The 21,725-nt window shown below is 41.5% G+C and overlaps 1 protein-coding gene across 1 annotated transcript in view; it reads left to right on the forward strand.

Moving 5' to 3' along the window:
• The window catches only part of SENP6 (SUMO1/sentrin specific peptidase 6), an 86,100-nt gene extending 64,758 nt beyond the window's left edge, over positions 1–21,342 (forward strand). The window contains exons 19-24 of the mRNA XM_018558916.1: positions 548–954; positions 9,214–9,314; positions 14,288–14,376; positions 18,509–18,577; positions 18,659–18,809; positions 20,726–21,342. Coding sequence (XP_018414418.1) covers positions 548–954; positions 9,214–9,314; positions 14,288–14,376; positions 18,509–18,577; positions 18,659–18,809; positions 20,726–20,935 — 1,027 coding nt within the window. The 3' untranslated portion in view covers positions 20,936–21,342. The remainder of the gene's footprint in view (positions 1–547; positions 955–9,213; positions 9,315–14,287; positions 14,377–18,508; positions 18,578–18,658; positions 18,810–20,725) is intronic.
• Positions 21,343–21,725: the final 383 nt, after the last annotated feature.

Raw genomic sequence — 21,725 nt, forward strand, 5'->3', positions numbered from 1 at the left:
GGGGGGGGTGCAAATTGTTTTCAACCAGCTACCACTCTAATATCTAATACTGTGCGATTTTCTCTTTTGTTCTATGGTACTGCTCCATTTGCTTATGAACCTACCTGGTGTATACGTGTGTGCTTGCTCTTGTTTGTTTTCTCACATATAGAGGCAGGATTAGTTAAAGGAGAACTATGAGGTTTGTGAAAATCACTCATCCTCCTAGTTCGAGCTGACGCGTGACAATGACACTGTCACACGTCGGCTCAATAGATCCGGAAGTGAGCGAAAACAGGATCCATCATGGCTGTGGCGGCCTCAGTATACCGCAAGCTGTAGCTCGCGATATACTGAGCTTTGGGTCATGGGAGGATGCTAGTATATGTTCTCCCGTGACCCTTAAGAGAACTATGGGGAAAACCACTTACCCCATAGTTCTCTTTTAAGTTTGGTCATTTTAGTTTCATTTTGAATTGTTTTGTATTAGGTTTTCTTTCTTTATTATAAAATCAATAAATATTAGCTTTCAAACTACCTCTTTTAGTAACAATTCTCTGTTTTCTAGTGCCCACTGGTTTTTAGCTGTAATATGCTTTCCTGGTTTTGAAGAATCCAAGTCTTATCCAAACCCTTACTACCATGCTGGGACTCTGGTAGAGGACAGCAGAACCTCTGCCATCTCTAGTGACTCAGAGGCTTTTCTGCAATGCTCTGCTGCCAAGTCAACTGCAAAGAAAATGCCTAACAAGAAACAAAACCATACTCCAAGTGACACAAGCTCTGGGACTGATGAAAGTGATGCATCCGGGACAAGACGAAGCCACTGTGTAGGAAGGCACACCCTTAGAAGAAATGATCAAGGACAGCAGGAAGCGACCGCGCCTCTTAAGTCTCTCTTTCCACAAACGGACTCAAATTCTAAAATCGTAAATGGCATAACACTTGAATGTAAAACACCATTAAAGCATCTTGGTAAGTATATCACAATGCAAAGTACATGTGTGTTTGTGTAAATATACTCAAATGGAAACTGGAATGGTTTATTAGACCACATACTAGTTCTGAGACAGTAAAGCTAACCCTATATTTACTATGAGTGGTGCGCTTCCCTTCAGAAAGTTTGTTCGAAAAAGACTTAAGAAGGGAAGCTTCCTACTCGGTCATCTCAGGTTTCTCATGTTGGTATTTCTTGATCGTACCCCATTTTTGCTCACCCCTCCTGTCTATTGCTTGGGTATGTCCCAGTAGTCTCTGAATCTGCCTGTGTTCTGTACTGCACAATAAAGAAAATAGGATTTTTGACTTGGCAGTAAAATGCGTTTTTTGGAGTACAGTACTCCAGAGTACTCAGTGTGCACTCTTCCCACCTAAAAAAAAACTGCTCTTCAGTGCCGGTGCTAGGATTCTTGCCTACATAGGCAATGTGCATTTTTGCGCCACCTCCTTCCCCCCTCCCCGACCCCCTGTAGCGCTGGGCCTGCTTGCGCTATGTTTTGTTTTTTTTTTTTTTAAGGTCTGCTATAAGGATACCATAATATTTGCACTTGATTGTCCATTTATTTCACATTACAGAGCTTGTAGCGTAAGTGATTGGACATCCTCGTCTAGTTGTGTTATGACCCTAGAGGAAGTGCAGCCCTAGAAACAGTAGTGGTGATCTCTTAGCGGGACATTAAAACTAGGGATGTTCCGATACCACTTTTTAAGACTAAGTACAAGTACCGCCCCTCAGGTACATGCCGATACCAATTACCGATATTTTTCTTAAAGGGCCATGTGACTTTTTTCTAAAACAATACAGAATAATGATTTTAGGGCAGTTACTTTATAATTCTGAAAAAAAAAAGTAAACCTATTACAAAGAAATATATACAGTATATTGCCATAAAGTATACTCAATATATAAATGATGTGGTGCAATACCAAGTGTACAACCAGTGTATGTGTGTACAATAACATCTTAAAAGTAAAAAACATTGAAAAAATCTGAACAATTTCAGTTAGTACAATTCAGTCCGAATCTGAATCAGTTTATTACTCAATCTCCAAACAGTCTGTATCTTCATAAATTCAAAACACCATGTGCTCCAATACCACACTGTGTGTAATGGTCACTCGATTTCCCCCACCCGAGAATATTCCTGCTCCATAAGGAATGGGCGAGAATATTCATAGGTGTGGGGAAAAATGGAGTGATCATTATACACAGAGCCACAACATATGAGGAAAATCTCTGCAGAATGTTCGGACCGGCCCATAATAAGTAAATAGGGAAAATGTAAAGTAACTCATTCGTTGTCACTCGCATATAAACACGTGTGTCTGCGCTGTGCAGGGAGTCCCAAGGCAAATCTCTCTGGCTGGCTTGTGGGAGGTGGCACTGTGTGGTCCTGGCAGGGCTCTGACTCATTGTCCTAGCTCTGTGAATAGCTTGTGGGAGGCGGCACTGTGAGGTCCTGGAAGGGCTTCGAATCTGATCCCAATCTCTCCGGCTGGCTTTTGGGAGACGGCGCAGTGAGTTGACACGCAGGTGAAGCTATTAAAAGCGCCGGTATCGGCGCTATGTATCGTGGGCATTTTCACGAGTACAAGTACTCGTGAAAATGGCCTGTATCTGCCCCGATACCGAAACTAGTATCGGGACATCCTAATTAACCTCTTGCCGTCCGCCCGTAGTAAAAAAACGGAAATTGCAAGCCCATGAACACTTATAACACTAAGCTTCCAGTAGATCAGGAATGATCAGTTAACCCCTTCATGACTGAGGCCCTTTTTTCAATTTTTGCACCCATGTTATATTCCACATTTTAGGCCTGAAAATGACACTGTGCTTAGCATGTTACTGTTATTTTGCTCATTACAAGTAAACCTCTGGCCTCGAGTCTTGATAGCAAGCAGTTACATGCACCTACACTTAACCCATTCATTTCCAGAGCCTCCGAAGGCATGGCACTGTGTTATACAAATTGCAACCAGGGCTCAAATGATTGCACCCTGGAGTGCTCTCTTGAGGCACACACGCATGCCTTCCTATTCACAAACTAGTGAGGCCACCCATCACATTTGGTGGCCAAGAGGGAGGTGGTAGGAATGAAAGGTGTTAGTCCAGAGCATGATCTTTTAGGCACCTATCATATTTTGCTTTATTTAAACCCTGCGTTGTTCTGGAAATAAACCAAATTTATGTTTAGGCACATGGAGGGTCAATGTATCGGCTTTCCAGAGTCAATGTTTATTCATAAAACACCTAGGTGCAATATTGTATGAGTGTTGCAGTTCAATATTTTCTTCCAATTTCTAATATAAAGCATGTGATTTTGCTTTATTACTATTTGCTCAGCTGTGGCTTCTTGCTTTAGCTAAAAATAAGTACTATTTGTTTTAAATGCAGAACAAATAGTACTTATTTTTATCTAAAGCAAGAAGTTTTAAGTACTATTTGTTTTAAATGCAGAACAACTTCACCTGTCCTTCCCGGGAGCTGCCCGATATGGCCGTGCACGCAGCACGGAGCTGTACGTGCCGACTTATTCTCGTGTGAATGAGGCCTAAAGCATGCCTGCTTTCAAGCTTAATTAAACGCTGTTTAAATCAGCTAACTGCATTCTACTTATACCATAAGCAAAGTCTTAGGGCCAATTTACACCAGCCACGGCACAAAACACACAGTGGCTTGTGTGTGGCCCCCAACACAGTGCCAATCTGCCGATCATGTTGCAAATCGCCGTGTCTTGCGTTGCATGTTGTTTCATGTGCAGACCTAACACACGTGTGAACCCACCCTAATGGTTGGTCTTCTTTAGAAAGCAGCCACTGCCTGAGTAGAAAAGCCCGTCCCCTGCCAGCATCCCGTAGAGAAGGACCGTGCAAAAAAAATGCAGAACAATTTGAATTGGGTGCCAATATTTTTTCGCTTTTTTTATCCACTAAATTGGAGCTTTGCATATTGGTGTCAGAGTTCTTTGCTTAGATTTAGCACCATATTAATTATCATTGTGATTATATAATTTGGCGTTTGGTTCACGTTTAAGGTTAGATGTAGTGGATTGGTTTATCCTGGGATTTAGGCCCCTTTCACACGGACTGATTAGGAGAGGATCCGTGCACAGATCCTCTCCTGATCACAGCAGGGTGGAGCGGATGTCACCGATGTGACATTAGTGTCCATTCGTTTTTTTCCTCCATCTTGCAATGAAGGAAAAAACTGCAATTACCGAACCCCATGTCTGTCTATGGGGAATTGGATGTAAACGGATTTCTGATCTATTTGTTTTTCCAGACCTGGCCGGAGTCTAGGGTAACTGGACGGCCGTTTGGACGGCTGCCCATAGACTTATATTGGGCATTTGGTCGAATCCGCCTGAAGAACTGACAGGTGGACCGGATCGAACTACCCATGTGAAAGGGGCCTTAGGTTTAGAGGCAAGGCAGAGAGTAGGTGTCAGTCGCTTACAATTGATTTTTCAGGTATGATTATTATTTATCGTTAAAGACTCATTTTCTCTAAGTGGCTGTGTTAAACACTATTTCCTCTTAATGTACCTGAGTTTTTCTGTGTGTGGTAGTTGGCACTCAGTTGTAGCTGGCCGTGCACTGTGTGAGGGGGACAGTGATGTGCTTGTCTGTAAGCATTACTGGCTTTAGCAAGCTAAGTATTGTTTTGGACAGGGGGAACCCTCCTTTTTATTTTTTACCAGTGCTTGTGTTTATATTCTACCAGCCAGGCACTGTCTCTGCTCGAACTGCCATTTAAATTTCCCGCTGCTTCTCCTTTCAGTCGGGACCTTGATGACACAGCACTTTGAAGGAATTAGTGCATGCGCACCTAGCTCCTTCCTTTCCAACAGTTTCTTCTAAGGTAAATAGTAGGGATGCACCGATAGCATTTTTTCGGTATCGAGTACCGATATTTTGTTTTCGGTACTTGCCTATTTCCCAGAAAGCCGGCTCCATGTTGTTTGTCAGGCTTGGTTGTGATTGGCCAGGAAACAGACTTCCAAGCCAATCGGGAAGCATCGAGCTGGAAGATCGTCCGGCTCGATGCTGATTTGCCGGGAAGCTGGCTTTCCAGCCAATCAGGGAGGTGGGTCATTACTTGCTGCCCGGCTTCCTGATTGGCCAGGAAGCCGGCTTGATGTTCCCCTATGGCACTGCCATAGGGGAACTGCCACACTGGAAAGTTCCGGTTTCGGGGAAGGTATCGGAGCATTTGGGTGAGAGAGTACTCGCCCAAATACTTGGTATCTGCACCGATACTAGTATCGGTGCATCCCTAATTATTAGTTTTGGGCATAGTGCAGGGCACTCAATGGTAGCAATAGACAGCTTTTTGAATGCTCTCCACAAGATTTGTTTTTAATGCTCAACTGCACAACAAACAGTATTCTTTCTGCACTCTTACATCCATGTACCCTCTAATACTTTCCTAGCTCCTTTTGTTCATGAGTTTTTATTGGATAGCTCAGTTTCCTGAAAAAGCAACAGTTCTTTTTACTGTGAGAACATTTCTGACACTAAATTGAAGGGCCTTCGCCCCCTTGCACTGAATATAGCAAAACAAACGACAAACGCACTCAACAATTTGTTACCAGTTATACAGTAAGGTGCACACGAAATGGGCTTTGAACAGTGGTACAGTAGAAAGGCATCATGGCACACTCACAAACTAGCATGTAAAACAACTTGTCTCACCACTAAGGACAATGACAGAGGTTTGGATACACGTCTTCTGCAAAGGATGTGTAAGCCGCACTGCCGCGCCAAGGCACCTCTTATAGTGCGGTCCTAACTCTAAACTATGAGAGTCTCCATCTTGGAGCACATGGGGCAGAAGATATCAAATTGGGTGCAGGCCTGTCAGGAGGACGCCCCACCTCCTTAAAGGTACAGAAACACACAAGGGATCCCGCACATCCCATTGGCAGCTGAGAAACCCCATGCGTCGCTGCACCAAATCGGTAAAGCAAAACAAACGACAAACGCACTCAACAATTTGTTACCAGTTATACAGTAACTGTACCACTGTTCAAAGCCCATTTCGTGTGCACCTTACTGTATAACTGGTAACAAATTGTTGAGTGCGTTTGTCGTTTGTTTTGCTTTACCGATTTGGTGCAGCGACGCATGGGGTTTCTCAGCTGCCAATGGGATGTGCGGGATCCCTTGTGTGTTTCTGTACCTTTTAAGGAGGTGGGGCGTCCTCCTGACAGGCCTGCACCCAATTTGATATCTTCTGCCCCATGTGCTCCAAGATGGAGACTCTCATAGTTTAGAGTTAGGACCGCACTATAAGAGGTGCCTTGGCGCGGCAGTGCGGCTTACACATCCTTTGCAGAAGACGTGTATCCAAACCTCTGTCATTGTCCTTAGTGGTGAGACAAGTTGTTTTACATGCTAGTTTGTGAGTGTGCCATGATGCCTTTCTACTGTACCACTTGCACTGAATATGACCCACCTATACAGGACCCCCTGTGTACAAGGAAAGTTTGTGCTTTCTGCCCTTCTTGCGGATCTCAGTCAGAATAACCTCCCCGGCAGCCATATCTCTTTCAGGTGCTCATTCCTCTTCCTTCCTCATAGCAAAAGTGTTTTCTTCTGGTATGCAGGGTCTTGTGTCTTGGTCAATGCAACTTGTAATTCCCCCTGATCACAGGGTCTCAAAACACCATCCTTCCCCAGCGGATTCTGACATAGAGTTGCCTAGTATTTCCAATTCTATTGGCGATCCTCTCCAGGATGCGTTGTTGAGTGCCTCCCTTGCCTAGAGGAGATTCCACTGGCTGATTTACAGCCAGCTGTTTCAGCTATACAGAAGTAAACCATATTCTTTCTAATAGAAGCTGTTCACCTCACTTTAATATTTAAGAAGTCTGCCATACATTTCTCTAACAGTGTCTGTGCTCAGTTCCCTGAGATCCAAATGTTTCACCAAGTTGTTCCTCCTCATCCGTTATTAGGGCTGCAACAACTAATCGACATAATCGATTATAATCGATGATTGAAAAAGTTGTCAACTTTTTCAATCATCGATTAATCGGCTTCTGGTTAGTTGGCCCTGTTCATGGCTCCACACGTTGCGCGCCTTGCCTCCTCCCCACCTCACTCTCGCCGCTGCCAGACCCGCCCGCATCCACACGGCGCACCTCCTCCCCGCCTCACGCTCGCTGCCCTCCCACATCCACGATCGGCACAGGTTTCTGGAAGACTGCTCAGGTAAGCCTGCACTCTCCCCCCCCCCATTATACAGTGCAATGCGGAATACCAACAGCTATGGAGTACAACAAATCCCACCAATAGTACATTATACAGTGGTGCAATGCTGAATACCACTAGCTATAGAGGACTACAAAACCCAGCAATAGTACATTATACAGCGCATTGCAGAATACTGCCAGCTATAATGTATTGCTGGCATTTGTTGTATTCCTATATAGCTGGTGGTATTCTGCATTGCGCTGTATAATATATTATTGCTCGAATTTGTTGTACTCCTCTGTAGCTGGTGGTATTCTGCATTTCGCTGTATAATATATTATTGCTGGGATTTGTTGTACTCCTCTGTAGCTGGTGGTATTCTGTATTGTGCTGTATAATGTACTATTGGTGGGATTTGTAGTCCTCTATAGCTGGTGCCATTCTGCATTCATTGCTATATAATTTTACACTTTTAATTTCACTATATTGCACACCACACTTTTTTTTCTTATTTATTTCTACCGCTCCAAGCTTGCTACTGTGATGGACTACAATCTCAATACAAACTAGTAGTCCCATCACTGGAGCCATTTTTTAAAATGCATTTTATTTTATTTTTTATCCGATTAATCGAACTCAATAATCGATTTTGAAAATAATCGTTAGCTCTATCCGTTATTCTTTTTTACCCAAGGTTGGAAACACCCAGACAAACAATTCCTTGCACCCAAGCTGTCCTGGTCCTCCTTTCTCTTTGCAAAGGATTTTGCCAGCTCGTGATCCTATTCACATGTAGTCAACCCACCTGTGTGTCTTCTTTAAAATGCTTTGACCATCCTCACGGAAGACACTCCTTCCTTAAAGGACCCTATTGATGGGAGGTTGGAAGCAGTTTTTCTGTACATTTATTTCTTGGTGGGCGGTGCTCTTCTACCAACACTCGCCTCCACTCTCCTTTCCCAGACTAAATCCCTAAGCAAGGACCTGGCAATTGCTGCTGTTAAAACTTCGCTTATTGATTGCATTGACCTGCAACAACTAATCAAAAAAAATCGATAACTGATTATAAGAATAGTTGGCAACTATTCTCATTATCGATTAGTTGGTTGGGGGAGGGATAGAGAGTTTCTTTGTTTTTTATGCAACCAATCGATTGAAAAAATAATCAGGCAACTAATTGATTATGAAAATAATTGTTAGCTGCAGCCCTAAATTGACCAGATGATTTTCGTGTTCATTTTTATTTACGACATGGTGCTAGATGCTTAGATGCTGATGGCTTATGTTTTGGGGAAACACTTACTCTTTCCAGATCTCCAGGGGTAGTCTTGCTTAAAGTGCATTTCCTCTTTTGCAGCCACATTGGGATAAAGCCTACTTTTGTTTGTTACATTTTTCTCTGCACTCAATTTTCCTTTGAAATTCAAATGGGGGGGGGGTGTATGTTAATGATAATTAACCTTGCCTGTTCTGTGCTGGCAGATCTTATTACTAGTTGTAAACTAGATTTGAACACCATCTGTCCTAACAAATGGTTAAAGATCTCAAAGCTTGGCTGTATGTATGTTGGTGGGGAGCTTGAGCCTCGTATACACAGTTTTATATTTTCCGTTCAACCTGCAGGCTGAACGCAAAAATTCAACAGGTTTCTCCTTCCTTTGCATTCTTACAGCAGCTGTAGCCAGCCTCAGTTGTGCAAACATCTAGTAATTCGTCTTATAGATTGTTACAGCAGTGGAGACCCCTGCCATGCTGTTTGCAGATGTTCTCTGTTGGTTTTTAACCTATGGTATGGTTACTAAATGGAGATTGTCAAAAAGTTATGTAGCAAGATTATAGCTGTGCCGCAAAGAAGCCAGCTCACCTCGGCCTTGTGCCGTGTAGTGAATTTTAAGTCGCCACGTATTCTCCACAGGTTAAATTGAACTGCAGCAAGAGAATTGTCCAAATGTGCTTTCTCTTTCATCTAGTATTCACAATGTACTACACCAAATCCAGTCCATATGACCTACTTAAATTGTGTTTTATCCCACGCAGATGGTCTGCACAGAATACAAATGAGCTATAGTGATTCACCAGATGACTTAAAAAAGAATGAAGAGGAATTCATAGATTTTTCAGATGACCAAGATAATCCGGTATGTGAAATGACTGTGAAGTTTCAAAAAACTTTCTTTTGCTGCAAAGAAAAAAAAAACGTGTGGAAATAAGATGCCAGTTCTGCAACATTGTAAACAAGCCATTTTGTGATTTAACCCCTTAAGGACCAATGCTTGTCTTTCAGTTGAGGACCAAAGCAACCAATTTTGCTATGCATGTGTTCAACCGCAATTTCCATCTTTCTCATTTATTGCACCAACACATATTATATACTGTTTTTAAACGGGCTTTGATTTGATGTGACATATACATGTATAATTTCTTATTTTATTAAAAAAAATAGTTTTGGCTATAATGATGTGTACATACTTGGTACAGCTTAAGAAAAGTAATTTAAAATAAATTCATATATTTGTCCTGATTTACAGAGTGCATCCTATGTCTAGGATTTCACTTTATTTTTGGTAGTTACAGGTCACAAAATGTAAGGAGTCAAATAGAATTTCAATGTGGAACAATTATAGAATTTGGTATGTTTGTTTTTAAAGTTTAATAGCCATCACAGAAAACGAAATTGCCACACAAAAGTACATATTTCTATAAAGTAGACCTCACAGGCTATTTTCCGAAGAGTATTTTGACATGGCCATTCAACTGCCAATCTCTACTAAATTTTGGAATAATATTGTGTGTCCTCTTATTTTTACCGTACACACATATAACAAGCTTTTTTTATATATGGTTCTTCATACAAAACACCATACCCATGAAGGCCTACCATTTGCAAAAGTAGACACTGGTGTATATTGTACCTTAACATGTGACCATTTTTTCACCGTTTATGTTAAAGTTTGTGGGGAAAATTATTTATTTTTGCCGGCTATTTTGTAAATCTGATGTGTGCCATTGTGATAAACTCCACAAAATGATGCTCTGCAAACTCTTCTGAGTAGAACTATACTGAGATCGGTTCGGCTGCTCTGTGACAGGGGATCAAAGGGAGATCGGTACACAATCTCCCTTTGAACTCCTCTCCAGTCCCCGAATGCAGGAAGTGATGTATATTACATCACTTCCACATTCTGTGGTCATTTTCCTAATTCAAAGCTGGGGAGAAGCTGGTGAAGCAGATCTCTGCTTCATCAGCTTCTCTGGGGTCCCTAGGTGACATTAGGGGTCATGTAAATTGGCTATCGCATAGGGGGATTGTTAGCCCCCCCCATGTGATAGCAATAAAGTTAAGTGTAAAAAAAAAGAAAAAGTAATTAAAAAAATGTAGTGTTTTTTTTATGCTTCTTTAAGTCCCCCGCCCCCCACACACAGACACAAACAAACATGTGTCGGGTGCACCTGCGTGTGAAAACGACTATTGTGCACATGTTATATATCACCGCAAACGTTGCAATGAGAGCAATTTTAGAGCCATTAATTACTGATAACACTAAACTGATGAGCAGTAAAAGCGTTTAAAGCGACGCGTATGGGCAATGTTCGGTGGGATAGTATTTTGCGCGTAATTTTAAGGCTTGACATGTTTGGGGTCTATTTACCCGACGTGACCCCGTCTTTTTTATTTTACCAAAAATATGGGTAAAATGTTTTTTAACATAACGTAGGGATTTATTTTTTTCTAAACTGACGGTACTTTTTTCATTATACAGTAAAAACTAAAAACCTCCCCAGTGGTGATTATATACCACAAAAAGAAATCTCTGTGTCCCTAAAAAATGTTAACATAAATTGCAAGGCTACAGTGCAGTCATGCTGACTGGTGACATTTTTGACTGACTGGTGTGACACCCTAACATTTTTCAGGCCCTGCATATAAGAGACCACACAATTTCAGCTTTTTAAGTGTGAATTGTTTTCATAAATGGATTTAATGGGTCTATGTCTTATTTTAGAGCTAAAATTTGAATGGCTAAAATTGTCAAAAAATCTGCTCTCATTGCCCTGGTTGTGGTAAACCTTAAAGCTGTTACCAATGCAAAGGCCTAGCTGAGAGGGGCAGTAAAAGCTTGTTCCCCTTCCATATGCCCCTCTGGTAACAGACTCTTCATCTCTTCTGTGGGGCTTTTTTGGGGGGGATTGGAGGAACCCTGAAGCAGAAATGTGCTGCCCCAATTTTTTTACTTGCCAAGTCTACAGAAGGACCCCCTAATGTGGCACTCTTGTCAGCAGCCCTGAAATAAGCTGCAGTGGAAATGTCAAAAACATGCATTTCACTTAAGCATTTGCCTTTTTTATATAATAAAGGCGTTGTGGGTTGCCATCTGCATCAAGTAAATGGCCACTTTTTTTATACCATGACCGAGTTTTTCTTATCAGGTATGGCTTCATTAATTGATCAGACAGGTCCATTCCCCCCATGTGCCTGTTATATTGTGTGATGCAGATTGGCACCCGCTTGGTTTCCTCTCTGCCACAGACTGCTACCCTGTGACTATGGTGATCATGGATAGCGGTCAGCGTATACACCTCCTTCTTGTCCTTGTACTTTACTGCCAGCAGTTCATTCTGGCAGAGAGCAGCTGAATCGCCCCTTTTTTTCTTTTTTCTTTTTTTTTTGTTAGGTCCTTTGGAAAACCAGTTCACCTTTTTACTTATTGTGCCACAGGCCGCGCGTTTCAAAACAGTAGAGCATTTGTAATAGGGGGATACTATTATAATAATTATATGTATAGATGATACCCTTTGTTTAATAAGGGGTTTATAAGGTCCCATACAATTTCCCACTTGTCCCTATAATGTCTGGCTGTCCTTTCCCTCGTATATGCGAAAGGAATAAACATACCCACTAACACTTTTGCACAGTTTATACAGCTTAATGTTATATCATTCTCTTTTAGATGGTATAAACTGCTTGATTCCCAGTCTACCCTTGTATTTCATTAGGCACTCGTCAATACACATGTTCTTTTTTGGGAATATATACGTTTCCAAATGTCTGATTAAAGTGGGTGAGTAGGGGACACATTTTTTAACAGTTTATCATACTGTGGGTTACTTTTTTGCAGGCACTTCCTATTATTATTGAAATACAGAGACCGCAGTAGCGTCTCATATCTGCGTCTCTTCATGGTTTGCGAAAAAATGGGGGTACAGCAGATAGGATTCTTATACCAATATAAACAAATAATTGGCTTCTTTATTATCTCCATTAACTTTGTGAGTGCCCCAAAGTGCTTTAATTCAAGGACACTGGTGGGGTACCATGTTGCTTTCCTAGCAATAAAGGACGCAGGGTTCTGGGCAAGGTACTGTTCAGCGTACAAATTGGTTTGCGTTACGACTTTCCCTAAAAAAAGGCACCCCCCAGGAATATCTGCAGAAACTCCACTGGGCATAGCTGGACACATCAGCACGTATGCCTCGAGTTGCAGTAAAGAAAGGGATGTTGGGTAAAATCACTGAGGGATAACCAATCCTCTGTGCCTTGGGCAGCGCCAGGGGAATTGGTGCTTGGATCTAACTCAGTCACATATGCGCAGTCACCCTGCTTCACTTTCTGAGACACTGTCTGTCGCCTCTGAGTTGGCTGTTAAAATTGTATAAGCCTCCTCGGCAGTAAACTTGAAAATTTTTTGCTTTTTAAAACTTTTTTTTTCTTTTCACCCCTAACTAAACTAACACTAAATTCCCAAATTTCCCACTAACTTCCACCCACCCGAAAATAACTAAATCACCAATTTAAAATTAGTCAAATAAAAAAATTAATTCTGCCCCTAAGGATAAAAACAAAAAACAGACCACAGTAAAGTACAGGCAGTCCCCGGGTTATGGACAATCCGTACTTACGAAAGGGGTCCACAGTTCTCCTAAATGTACCGGCAGCTGCCGGTACATTTAGGAGAACTGTGGCTGCGGTGGCCTGTGTCCTTTTCAAATCCCCGCTGCTCTCCGCGCCTGTGTTGGCGGCGGCAGCGTGGACACAGACCGCTGCATACCGCCGATGCCCCACGTACCTCCGCTGATGTGCCGGCTTCCTCTTTAGCCGTTTCGTCGGCTTCCCCGGTCCGGACGATCCTCTGGTCTCCTGGTCCGACCGCGGCTCCACTGCCCTGCCCCCCTGCCTACTCTTTATTGCAGGCTAGGAGCCATACCCAGCCTGCTATTGGATATTGTAAAATGCAATAGCAAGCTGGCTATTGCACCCGCCCACTGTCTGCTGTTAATCAGCATGGGGGGGGGACCTGATAGAGAACTTTATGCTTCAGGCCCGTCCTCTGCTGATTGACAGCAGGCAGTGGGCAGATGCAATAGCTAGCCTGCTATTGCAATTTGAAATATCCAATAGCAGGCTGGCTTCCCTATGCTATCCAAAACTAAAAAAATGTTTTTTTGGCTGGAGTTACACTTAAAAATGTACCGGTTCCGACTTGCATACAAATTCAACTTAAGTACAAACCTAAAGTCCCTATCTTGTATGTAACTCGGGGACCGCCTGTACTGTGATCTGCACTTTGATCACTGCTGGCACAGGACATGAGGGAAATCTATCCAACAGGGACACAGGCAGCAATATAAACCTTACCATGGCCTTAAGCTTTCCCTTACTCTATCCAAAACAAAATTAAAAGTTTCAAAAGTGAGGTGTGTTTAAATAAAAAAAAATGCATTCAAATACAGTCCAAATTAATTAGAGAATTGAATGGAAACAGTTTGTGTGTGACTTTTCAAATTACAGCAAAAAGGGAGGTGTTATAAAACTGTACAACCTGAAGAATTTTTGTACCTTTGCAAAGGCGATGTTCAGAGACGGATGATTTTTAAATTCTGAATTCCCATTCCATGCACCAAAATTCCTGTATTTACATTCCTGAGCCTCACAAGATCTTATTGTGTGTGTGTGTTGGCCATTCACATACATTGCTGGTGTCAGTTTTTTTTTATTAGTTAACAGTGGCTATTTGTAGACATTGTATGACTTTTTGTTGCCTAGAAAGTCTAATGAGATTTCTTATAGTATAGTCAATTGGTTTGGAGTGTAAGTATCATTTCTCTTTTGTAGGATGAAAGCAGTGATGATGGTGGCCTTGCTGATGACAATTTCACTTCAGAGGCAGGAAAGTGGCATCTAAAACCTACAATTTGCAAGCAGTAAGTGTTTTACACTGAGTGTACCTGTTTTATATGCAAACTTTATATGTTAAGGTAATTGAAGACAAGAGTTAAGATAAATGATTTACCAGGGACTCTTGATAATGCACATCTCTCAGATAACTTCCTCTGCATGGTAGCATTATTAGTTTTATTTGTTTCATGATCAAAAAGTACAGGACACAGATTCAGAGACGAACTGCTATTAGGCAAGTATCAGGTGATGGAAATAGGCCAGTGCTGAAGGACCTTCATATAACCCCTCGCTCTCCAGGAAATCCTCAGTATTTTTTTGTGTCCTTAGGTGATGGATGTCTTCTCTCTTCTGAAGCAAACATGAGGTAGTTTAGTTACCATTTCCCCTACGCTTCTTATTATTTTTTTTTCTGGCTGTGTACAGCCGCTATGGCTACCAGTGTCAATACACTCCCTGAAGACCTCCTAAAACCTTTCCCACACACTTTTTAGTGGAGGATGCACTTTTCTCAAATTGGCAGTATCCTGAAAGTGTGTGTCTGCTCCTCCAAAACACGTTAGGGAACAATGTCCCTTGGAGGAATGATGGGGATACCAAGAGTTGATGCTGCAGTTGCTTGCCCTAACAAATCCCTTAACGTTCTGGTGGAACACGTCCCAGCCTTCAAAGACCAGGTGAACAAGTGCCTTGAAAGGCTATTTAAGACTTATTTCAACCTGCTTGACCCTATTTTACAGCTGGCAGTAGCTTGGATGGAGGTTTGTCAGTGACTGTGGGATCTTGGCTCCATTCTGGTGGACCTGCAACTTCTGAGACCTCTGTAGCTGTTACTGGGTGCACTACGCTTCTGTATGGCTGACACTTTGCGTCAGCTTTCGAGGCTTGGACTTCTTACGGTTCAGATGCTTAAGTATTGGTCGGTTGAGCCCGCGTGCAAAAGACACCTGGAGAGTATACTCTTCACTGGAGTGTCTGTTTGACGATGACCTGGATTTTTTCATCAATAGGGTTACAGATAGAAAAAACGCTCTAATGCCGGGCAAGCATAAGAGTAAGGCACCTCTCGCAAAATCTGTTTAAGGACATCTAGGCTTCAACCTCCTTAACCATATCAGGCTCATAGTTCAAATGTAAGCCTTGGACCCCAAACCTACAATAGAGCGGGTGCTCCTGATTTATCGAGTGGGGAGATGTCTGTTGACCTTTGCAGCCTTTTGGTACAATGATCTAAACCATGAATGTAGTTTATCTATTATGTTTTTTGGTTTATAACTCCTTTTTAACAATTTTTTAGTCTCTGCTGGCATAAATAAAAGAGAAGTATTAATGATTTATTTTTTGTGTTACACATCACAGAAATTATGCTATTTTCCTGCTCACAAAAGCTAATAAGAAGTGATGTCTAATTCCTGTTTTAATTTAAGTTAAGTTAAGTTTTTTTTTTTACAAATATTCTGACTATAGTTAGTCTCTGGGCAATGCCGTATTTTATTTATTGTATTCTCTATTGTACTTTTCACATGCTACTGGAACCTCTACTTAAATGAGAGGCCTTGTAAGTGAAAAGCGGTCCACCCAAGCTGAGTAGCTGATCTTATGAATGTTGATATCTGGGAGGGAAGGAAATAAATGGGTTAGGGAGCCTGTTAGATTTGTGTCTAGGAGAGGAAGGAAGCAGATTGTGGGGAAGAGGAGGAACTTGGAGTCTGTAAAAGGAGGAAAGCATTATATGTGGAGAAGAATGGTGTCTGGCAGGGGGAGGAAAGTAGTGTGTGGGGGAATTGAGAAGCTTGGTTTCTGGGAGAAGAGGAAAGTGGTTTGTGTGGAGGAGCAGATTTTGTAAAGGAGAGGAGGTAAGTAGTGTGTGGGGAAAATGAGAACATTGGTGTCGGAGTGGCGGGAGGCAGCCTTTGAGAGAGCAGAGTAAAAGATATTGATGTCTGGAAGAGGAGGAATGCAGTGTGTTGGGAGGGGATTGGTGTCTAGGAGAGGAAGGAAGCAGGAGTTTGATGCCTGGGAAAGAAAAAAAAAGAAGCTGTGTGCATTGAAAAACAGGGGAGTGCAATATTGGGGATGAGAATGGAAGCTGTAGAGTAGAGCCTCTCATGAGGTAAGTGTAAAACTGTGCCCTGACGTAAAGCTAAATGTGTACAGGAACAAGTGGAAATTAGCTATCTCCTATTATATAGAATAAAGACATGCTGTAATTAGTGGTGTTGCCCTGTAGAGAAGGTCATAGATCAAGCGTACAGTTTTCACATCCTGTGCATATTGTAACTCTGATTATTTTGTAACATGTTGAAAAACATATGTGATGGATAATCTGTTTTCGTACGTTTTTCCGTCCCCTTTGCTGGAACTCTTCCACAACAAGTGTTTTGCTATATTTCCCTAGAGGGGATACAGTTCCATAGGGTATTGCAGCTGTCATGTTGAAAAGCTTGGTGTTGTCAGCTGGTGTTTATTAATAGTTAAGGGGCAGGAAAGTTGAATGTAAGAAACCAGGTGGAAACGTGTACCTGTAAATATTTTTCTCTGGTCTATTTGCTTAGAGGCTGTATTCTTTTTCCATTGGAAATCGGTGAGGTGGCACTAGGATGTGTCCTTCCTTTATTCTAAAAAATGTAATTCAGTGTCCAATGTTGATTTTGACCTGGGATGACATTAAATCATGACAAAAATATTTAATTCAGTAAAAAAAAAATAATCATGCTCACTTGTCCTTGACATTGATTTTGAATATTTGTAATTATGGCAGGAGTAGATGAAATGTGAATATTTAGATAAAATTGAATATCTATTAAAACAGAGGGGAGAAGGAGCAGTAGGGAAAAGGAGAGCATGCTTGTTTTAAACTTTGAATTGTATTATTTTAGATGGAGGAACATAAAGCAACATGTACACTGCTCCATAAGATCCAGTTCAAAAACAACATTTCACATACATCAGATACACTATATTGCCAAAAGTATTGGGACATCCCTCCAAATCATTGGATTCAGGTGTTCTGTGAAATTTCCTTGCTACTAAATATTCCACAGTCAACTGTGAGTGGTATTATAACAAAGTGGAAGCAACTGGGAACAACAGCAACTCAGCCATGAAGTGTTAGGCCACGTAAAATGACAGCGCAGGGTCGGCACATGCTGAAGCGCACAGTGCACAGACGTCGCCAACTGTCTGCAGAGTCAATGGCTACAGACCTCCAAACTTTGTGTGGCCTTCAGATTGGCACAACAACAGTGCGTAGAGAGCTTCATGGAATCCATGGCTGAGCAGCTGCACCCAAGCCTTACATCACCAAGTGCAATGCAAAGCGTCGGGTGCAGTGGTGTAAAGCACGCCGCCACTGGACTGTAGAGAAGTGGAGATGTGTTCTCTGGAGTGACGAATCACGCTTCTCTGTCTGGCAATCCGATGGACGTGTCTGGGTTTGGCGGTTGTCAAGAGGACGGTACTTGCCTGACTGCATTGTGCCAAGTGTAAATTTTGTTGGAGGGGGATGATGGTGTGGGGTTGTTTTTCAGGGGTTGTGCTTGGCCCCTTAGTTCCAGTGAAGGGAACTCTTAAGGCATCAGCATACCAAGACATTTTGGACAAATTCATGCTACCCAACGTTGTGGCAACAGTTTGGGGATGGCCCATTCCTGTTCCAACATGACTGCGCACTGGACATGGATAAGCGACTTTGGGGTGGAGGAACTTGACTGGCCTGCAGAGTCCTGACCTCAACCCGATAGAACACCTTTGGGATGGATAAGAGCAGACTGCGAGCCAGGCCTTCTCGTCCAACATCAGTACCTGACCTCACAAATGCGCTTCTGGAAGAATGGTCAAACATTCCCATAGACACACTCCTAAACCTTGTGGACGCCTTCCCAGAAGAGTGGAAGCTTTTATTGCTGCAAAGGGTGGGCCAACTCAATATTGAACCCTGCGGACTAAGACTGGGATGCCATTAAATTTCATGTGCGTGTAAAGGCAGGCGTCCCAGTACTTTTGGCAATATAGTGTATATTGATGTCAGAAGTCAAACCATTAAGAGTTCTGAATTGGACACCTTTCATCCTACAGTTTACTGTGATAGCAAGTTTGTTACTAAGGATGTTTTTCTGTTTAATTTGAATTGTTCATAATGAATATGCTTCCTTTCAGACCATGTATTCTCCTTATGGATTCACTGAGAGGTCCTTCTCGATCTACAGTAGTAAAAACATTACGAGAGTAAGTTCTATACATTTATTTCTTCTCTTTAGCTTTCTGGTATCTTTCTTTCTTTGAATGTGTTTTTACATTTTTACTTAGATACCTAGAAGTAGAATGGGAAGTTAGGAAAGGAACTAAAAGAAGTTTTTCCAAAGAGGTTATGAAAGGCTCCAATCCCAGAGTTCCTCAGCAAAACAATTTCAGCGACTGTGGTGTATATATACTCCAATACGTGGAGAGCTTTTTTGAGGTGAGTGTATCAGTATGGCTTTTTTTATAATTTATATATAAAGACCATATAATATGCTTGTCATAGATGGCTGGAATATGGTAGAACATACAGAATTTGTACTGCTAGTGACTCATGTCAGTTCTGAGTTCAGGACCTCACCAACGCAATGCTGTTTATTTAATGCTATGCTTTCTACTTGTTGCAAATGTTCAGTACTTCTGTCAAATATATGGGCAGATCTTGTTTGGTAGCTGTATATGGATAAACTGCTGAATCATGTACTCAGGGTGAATCCACAGTGGGTACAGTGATCTTGTTTGGTAGCTGTATAAGGATAAACTGCTGAATCATGAACACACGGTGAATCCACAGTGGCATACTTGTTTAATTATAATAATCTGGCTTTAATATCTTGTCACTCAATTATTATTTTTTTCTGCCTCATCGAGAGACACAGGAATTAATTGACTGATGGTATATACTGCTGTCTACTGGAGGATTGGACACTGGAAAACAAAGAAACTTGTGGGTCAGCCTGTTATAACTCCTCCTACTCCCAGCATGTCTCAGTGCTTAGCCAGTGTTAAGGAGGATCAGCAGTGCAGAGAAAGTCCTACCCTTTTGCTAGCCAGTTTTTTTTTTTCTTTAATCAAGATTCTTTCACCCTCTGCTTGAGCTAGTCTTTGCATAGCAGCTATCTGGATTTCTGTATCTCAGCAACAGCTTTGCAGGCCATACCTGGACACCACTGGACTAAACAATTGCCAGGTTTGCTTGGAATGTGTGCTTTGTGCACTTGGCATTTATGTAATCTGCATGCTTTTTTCCCATGAGTCAGCATTCAGGCAACACCTTCATGCTGCTGCTCTTGTTGGCAACTGACGCACGGATTTTCATTTCAGTCTTTGCTGTTCGGAGAAATTATGCTTGATGTAATAGTCATAAAGATCAGGTTCCCCCCTTTCTAGTTAAGACACTTACTAAATCACTAAGTCCTTCTTGAGTGCATCAGCATTAAGCTTCCGTTTGCCATAATTGTAAGGCTGCCATCTTGTCTTCTGTTAACAAGTTCTCTAAATGTTACCAGGTGAATGTTCAGACTGCCTATGATGCCAGCTTGAGGTCCTTCAGTGGCTCTTTGAGCTGCAGGCAGCGCTCAGTTATGTTTTTTGCATGGACCTGTTAGTCTTTTGTTGCTGTTGACCACCCCAAAGTTGGACTGCTTTTGGAAGTCACGTCAGTCAATGAATTCCTGTGTCCATCAATGTTCGACAAAGAAGATGGGAGTTTTGTACGTACTGTAAAATCTTATGTTGGAGTTCATCAAAGGAAACAGGTCCTGCCCCTTTGTTTTTGCTCATGTTCTTGGTACTACTTTCCTACTAAACTGAATACTGGGAGTAGAAGGTGTTATACCGGCTGGCTCACAAGTTTTATGTTTTGCCAGTGTCCCATTCTTCTGTAGGATAGTTGAGTCAATTAATTAACTGTTTCCATCAATGAACTCTATGAAATGGATTTTATATTAAGTACAAATACTCCAATTTTTAGTATTACTGTATTCTGGCCTGTGCTGGGCAATCACCTCTTTGCATTCCTATCATTTCTTTAGTGCCTGATTGATCAACCATCATGGTTTTTCTTTCCCCAGTTGACATATTTAAGCCCATTTTTAACTTCAGCAAACAAGGTTTTATCTATTATACAGTAGAGATGGCATGGATTTTAATTGTATTTCTTTTTAAATCGCTATCTGAGCTGTAAATGTTGCTAAAGGAGACTACTTCAAAATAAAGTTGCAGGTCTGTGATCTAACTGTACCACACTAATTCTTTCTATATTACATTTTTATTATGTTGTATAACACCAACCTGAATGAATTGCACACTTAATCATTTTGTTTTATAATCCGTTTCTGCATCACACTTTTCCAGAATCCCATTCAAAGTTTTGATCTGCCAATGAATTTGACCGACTGGTTTCCTCAACAAAGAATGAAGAGGAAGCGCGAAGAAATCCGGAATCTTATTCTTTCTCTGCAGGAGCATCAAAGTAAAGACAAGAAAGGACAGAGGGACCTTAGCACAACACAGCCCACTCCACCAGAGGGAACAGAGCAGATCATCAATGCTTTTGCTTTATGAGCATCTCATTTGTGGCATGCTACTCTGCCATTACTAAAACAGAGTTGAATTCTTTTGAAACTTGTTATTTTGAGGTTTGTAACCATCGAATGGAACATTCACTCTCTTCATAAATTTGAGTGCTGTGTAAATGTCATTCAGAGTACAGGTCCCCAAACAGAGGGAATGTATGAACAGTAACACATCTGTACATAAGACAATGAGGCCGTTTTTCTTTTCAGTATTTATAAAATGATTTTCTCTTCGCATTCTTTAGTGTTTATGTATTCTTAACAGTGACTAAAACAACTTCGAAGTACACTTCAAAATAAAACACAATATTTATAGGCTCACATTTCAATGTCTATTCTTCGATATGGCGGCCCACCGTGTACATTTCTGTCTCATAGGAACAATATACACATAATCCGTCCGCTGAAGCTATTAATAGGAAAAAATTAATTTATGTCTAGCTTCATTTGGCTGTCCGTTTATCGTTTTTTGCAGAATAAACATAAGAGCAGTTTTCAAAATGTGTGGCATATTTTAATCAACATACTTGCTCAAGTTTTTAAGTGCTTAAAAGCTCTGTAAACATGTTAAACACGGATTAGCCTTTTTAGCTGTTTTTTATGCCATTGTTGGCACATTTTTGCCCTTATTTAATATTTATTTGTATTTCATGCCTAAACAGTGTATGAACGTATAGACATCTGGCTGATTGCATACGTGTATCTTCAGGTATGCCCATTCTGTGTTGGTAGCAAGGCCAGTCCTTTTTGTAAACCAGTGTTTGTTAATTCTAGGCGAT

The sequence above is a fragment of the Nanorana parkeri genome, unplaced genomic scaffold, assembly GCF_000935625.1.
Source record: "Nanorana parkeri isolate BGI_ZX_2015 unplaced genomic scaffold, ASM93562v1 scaffold368, whole genome shotgun sequence".
NCBI lineage: Eukaryota > Metazoa > Chordata > Amphibia > Anura > Dicroglossidae > Nanorana > Nanorana parkeri.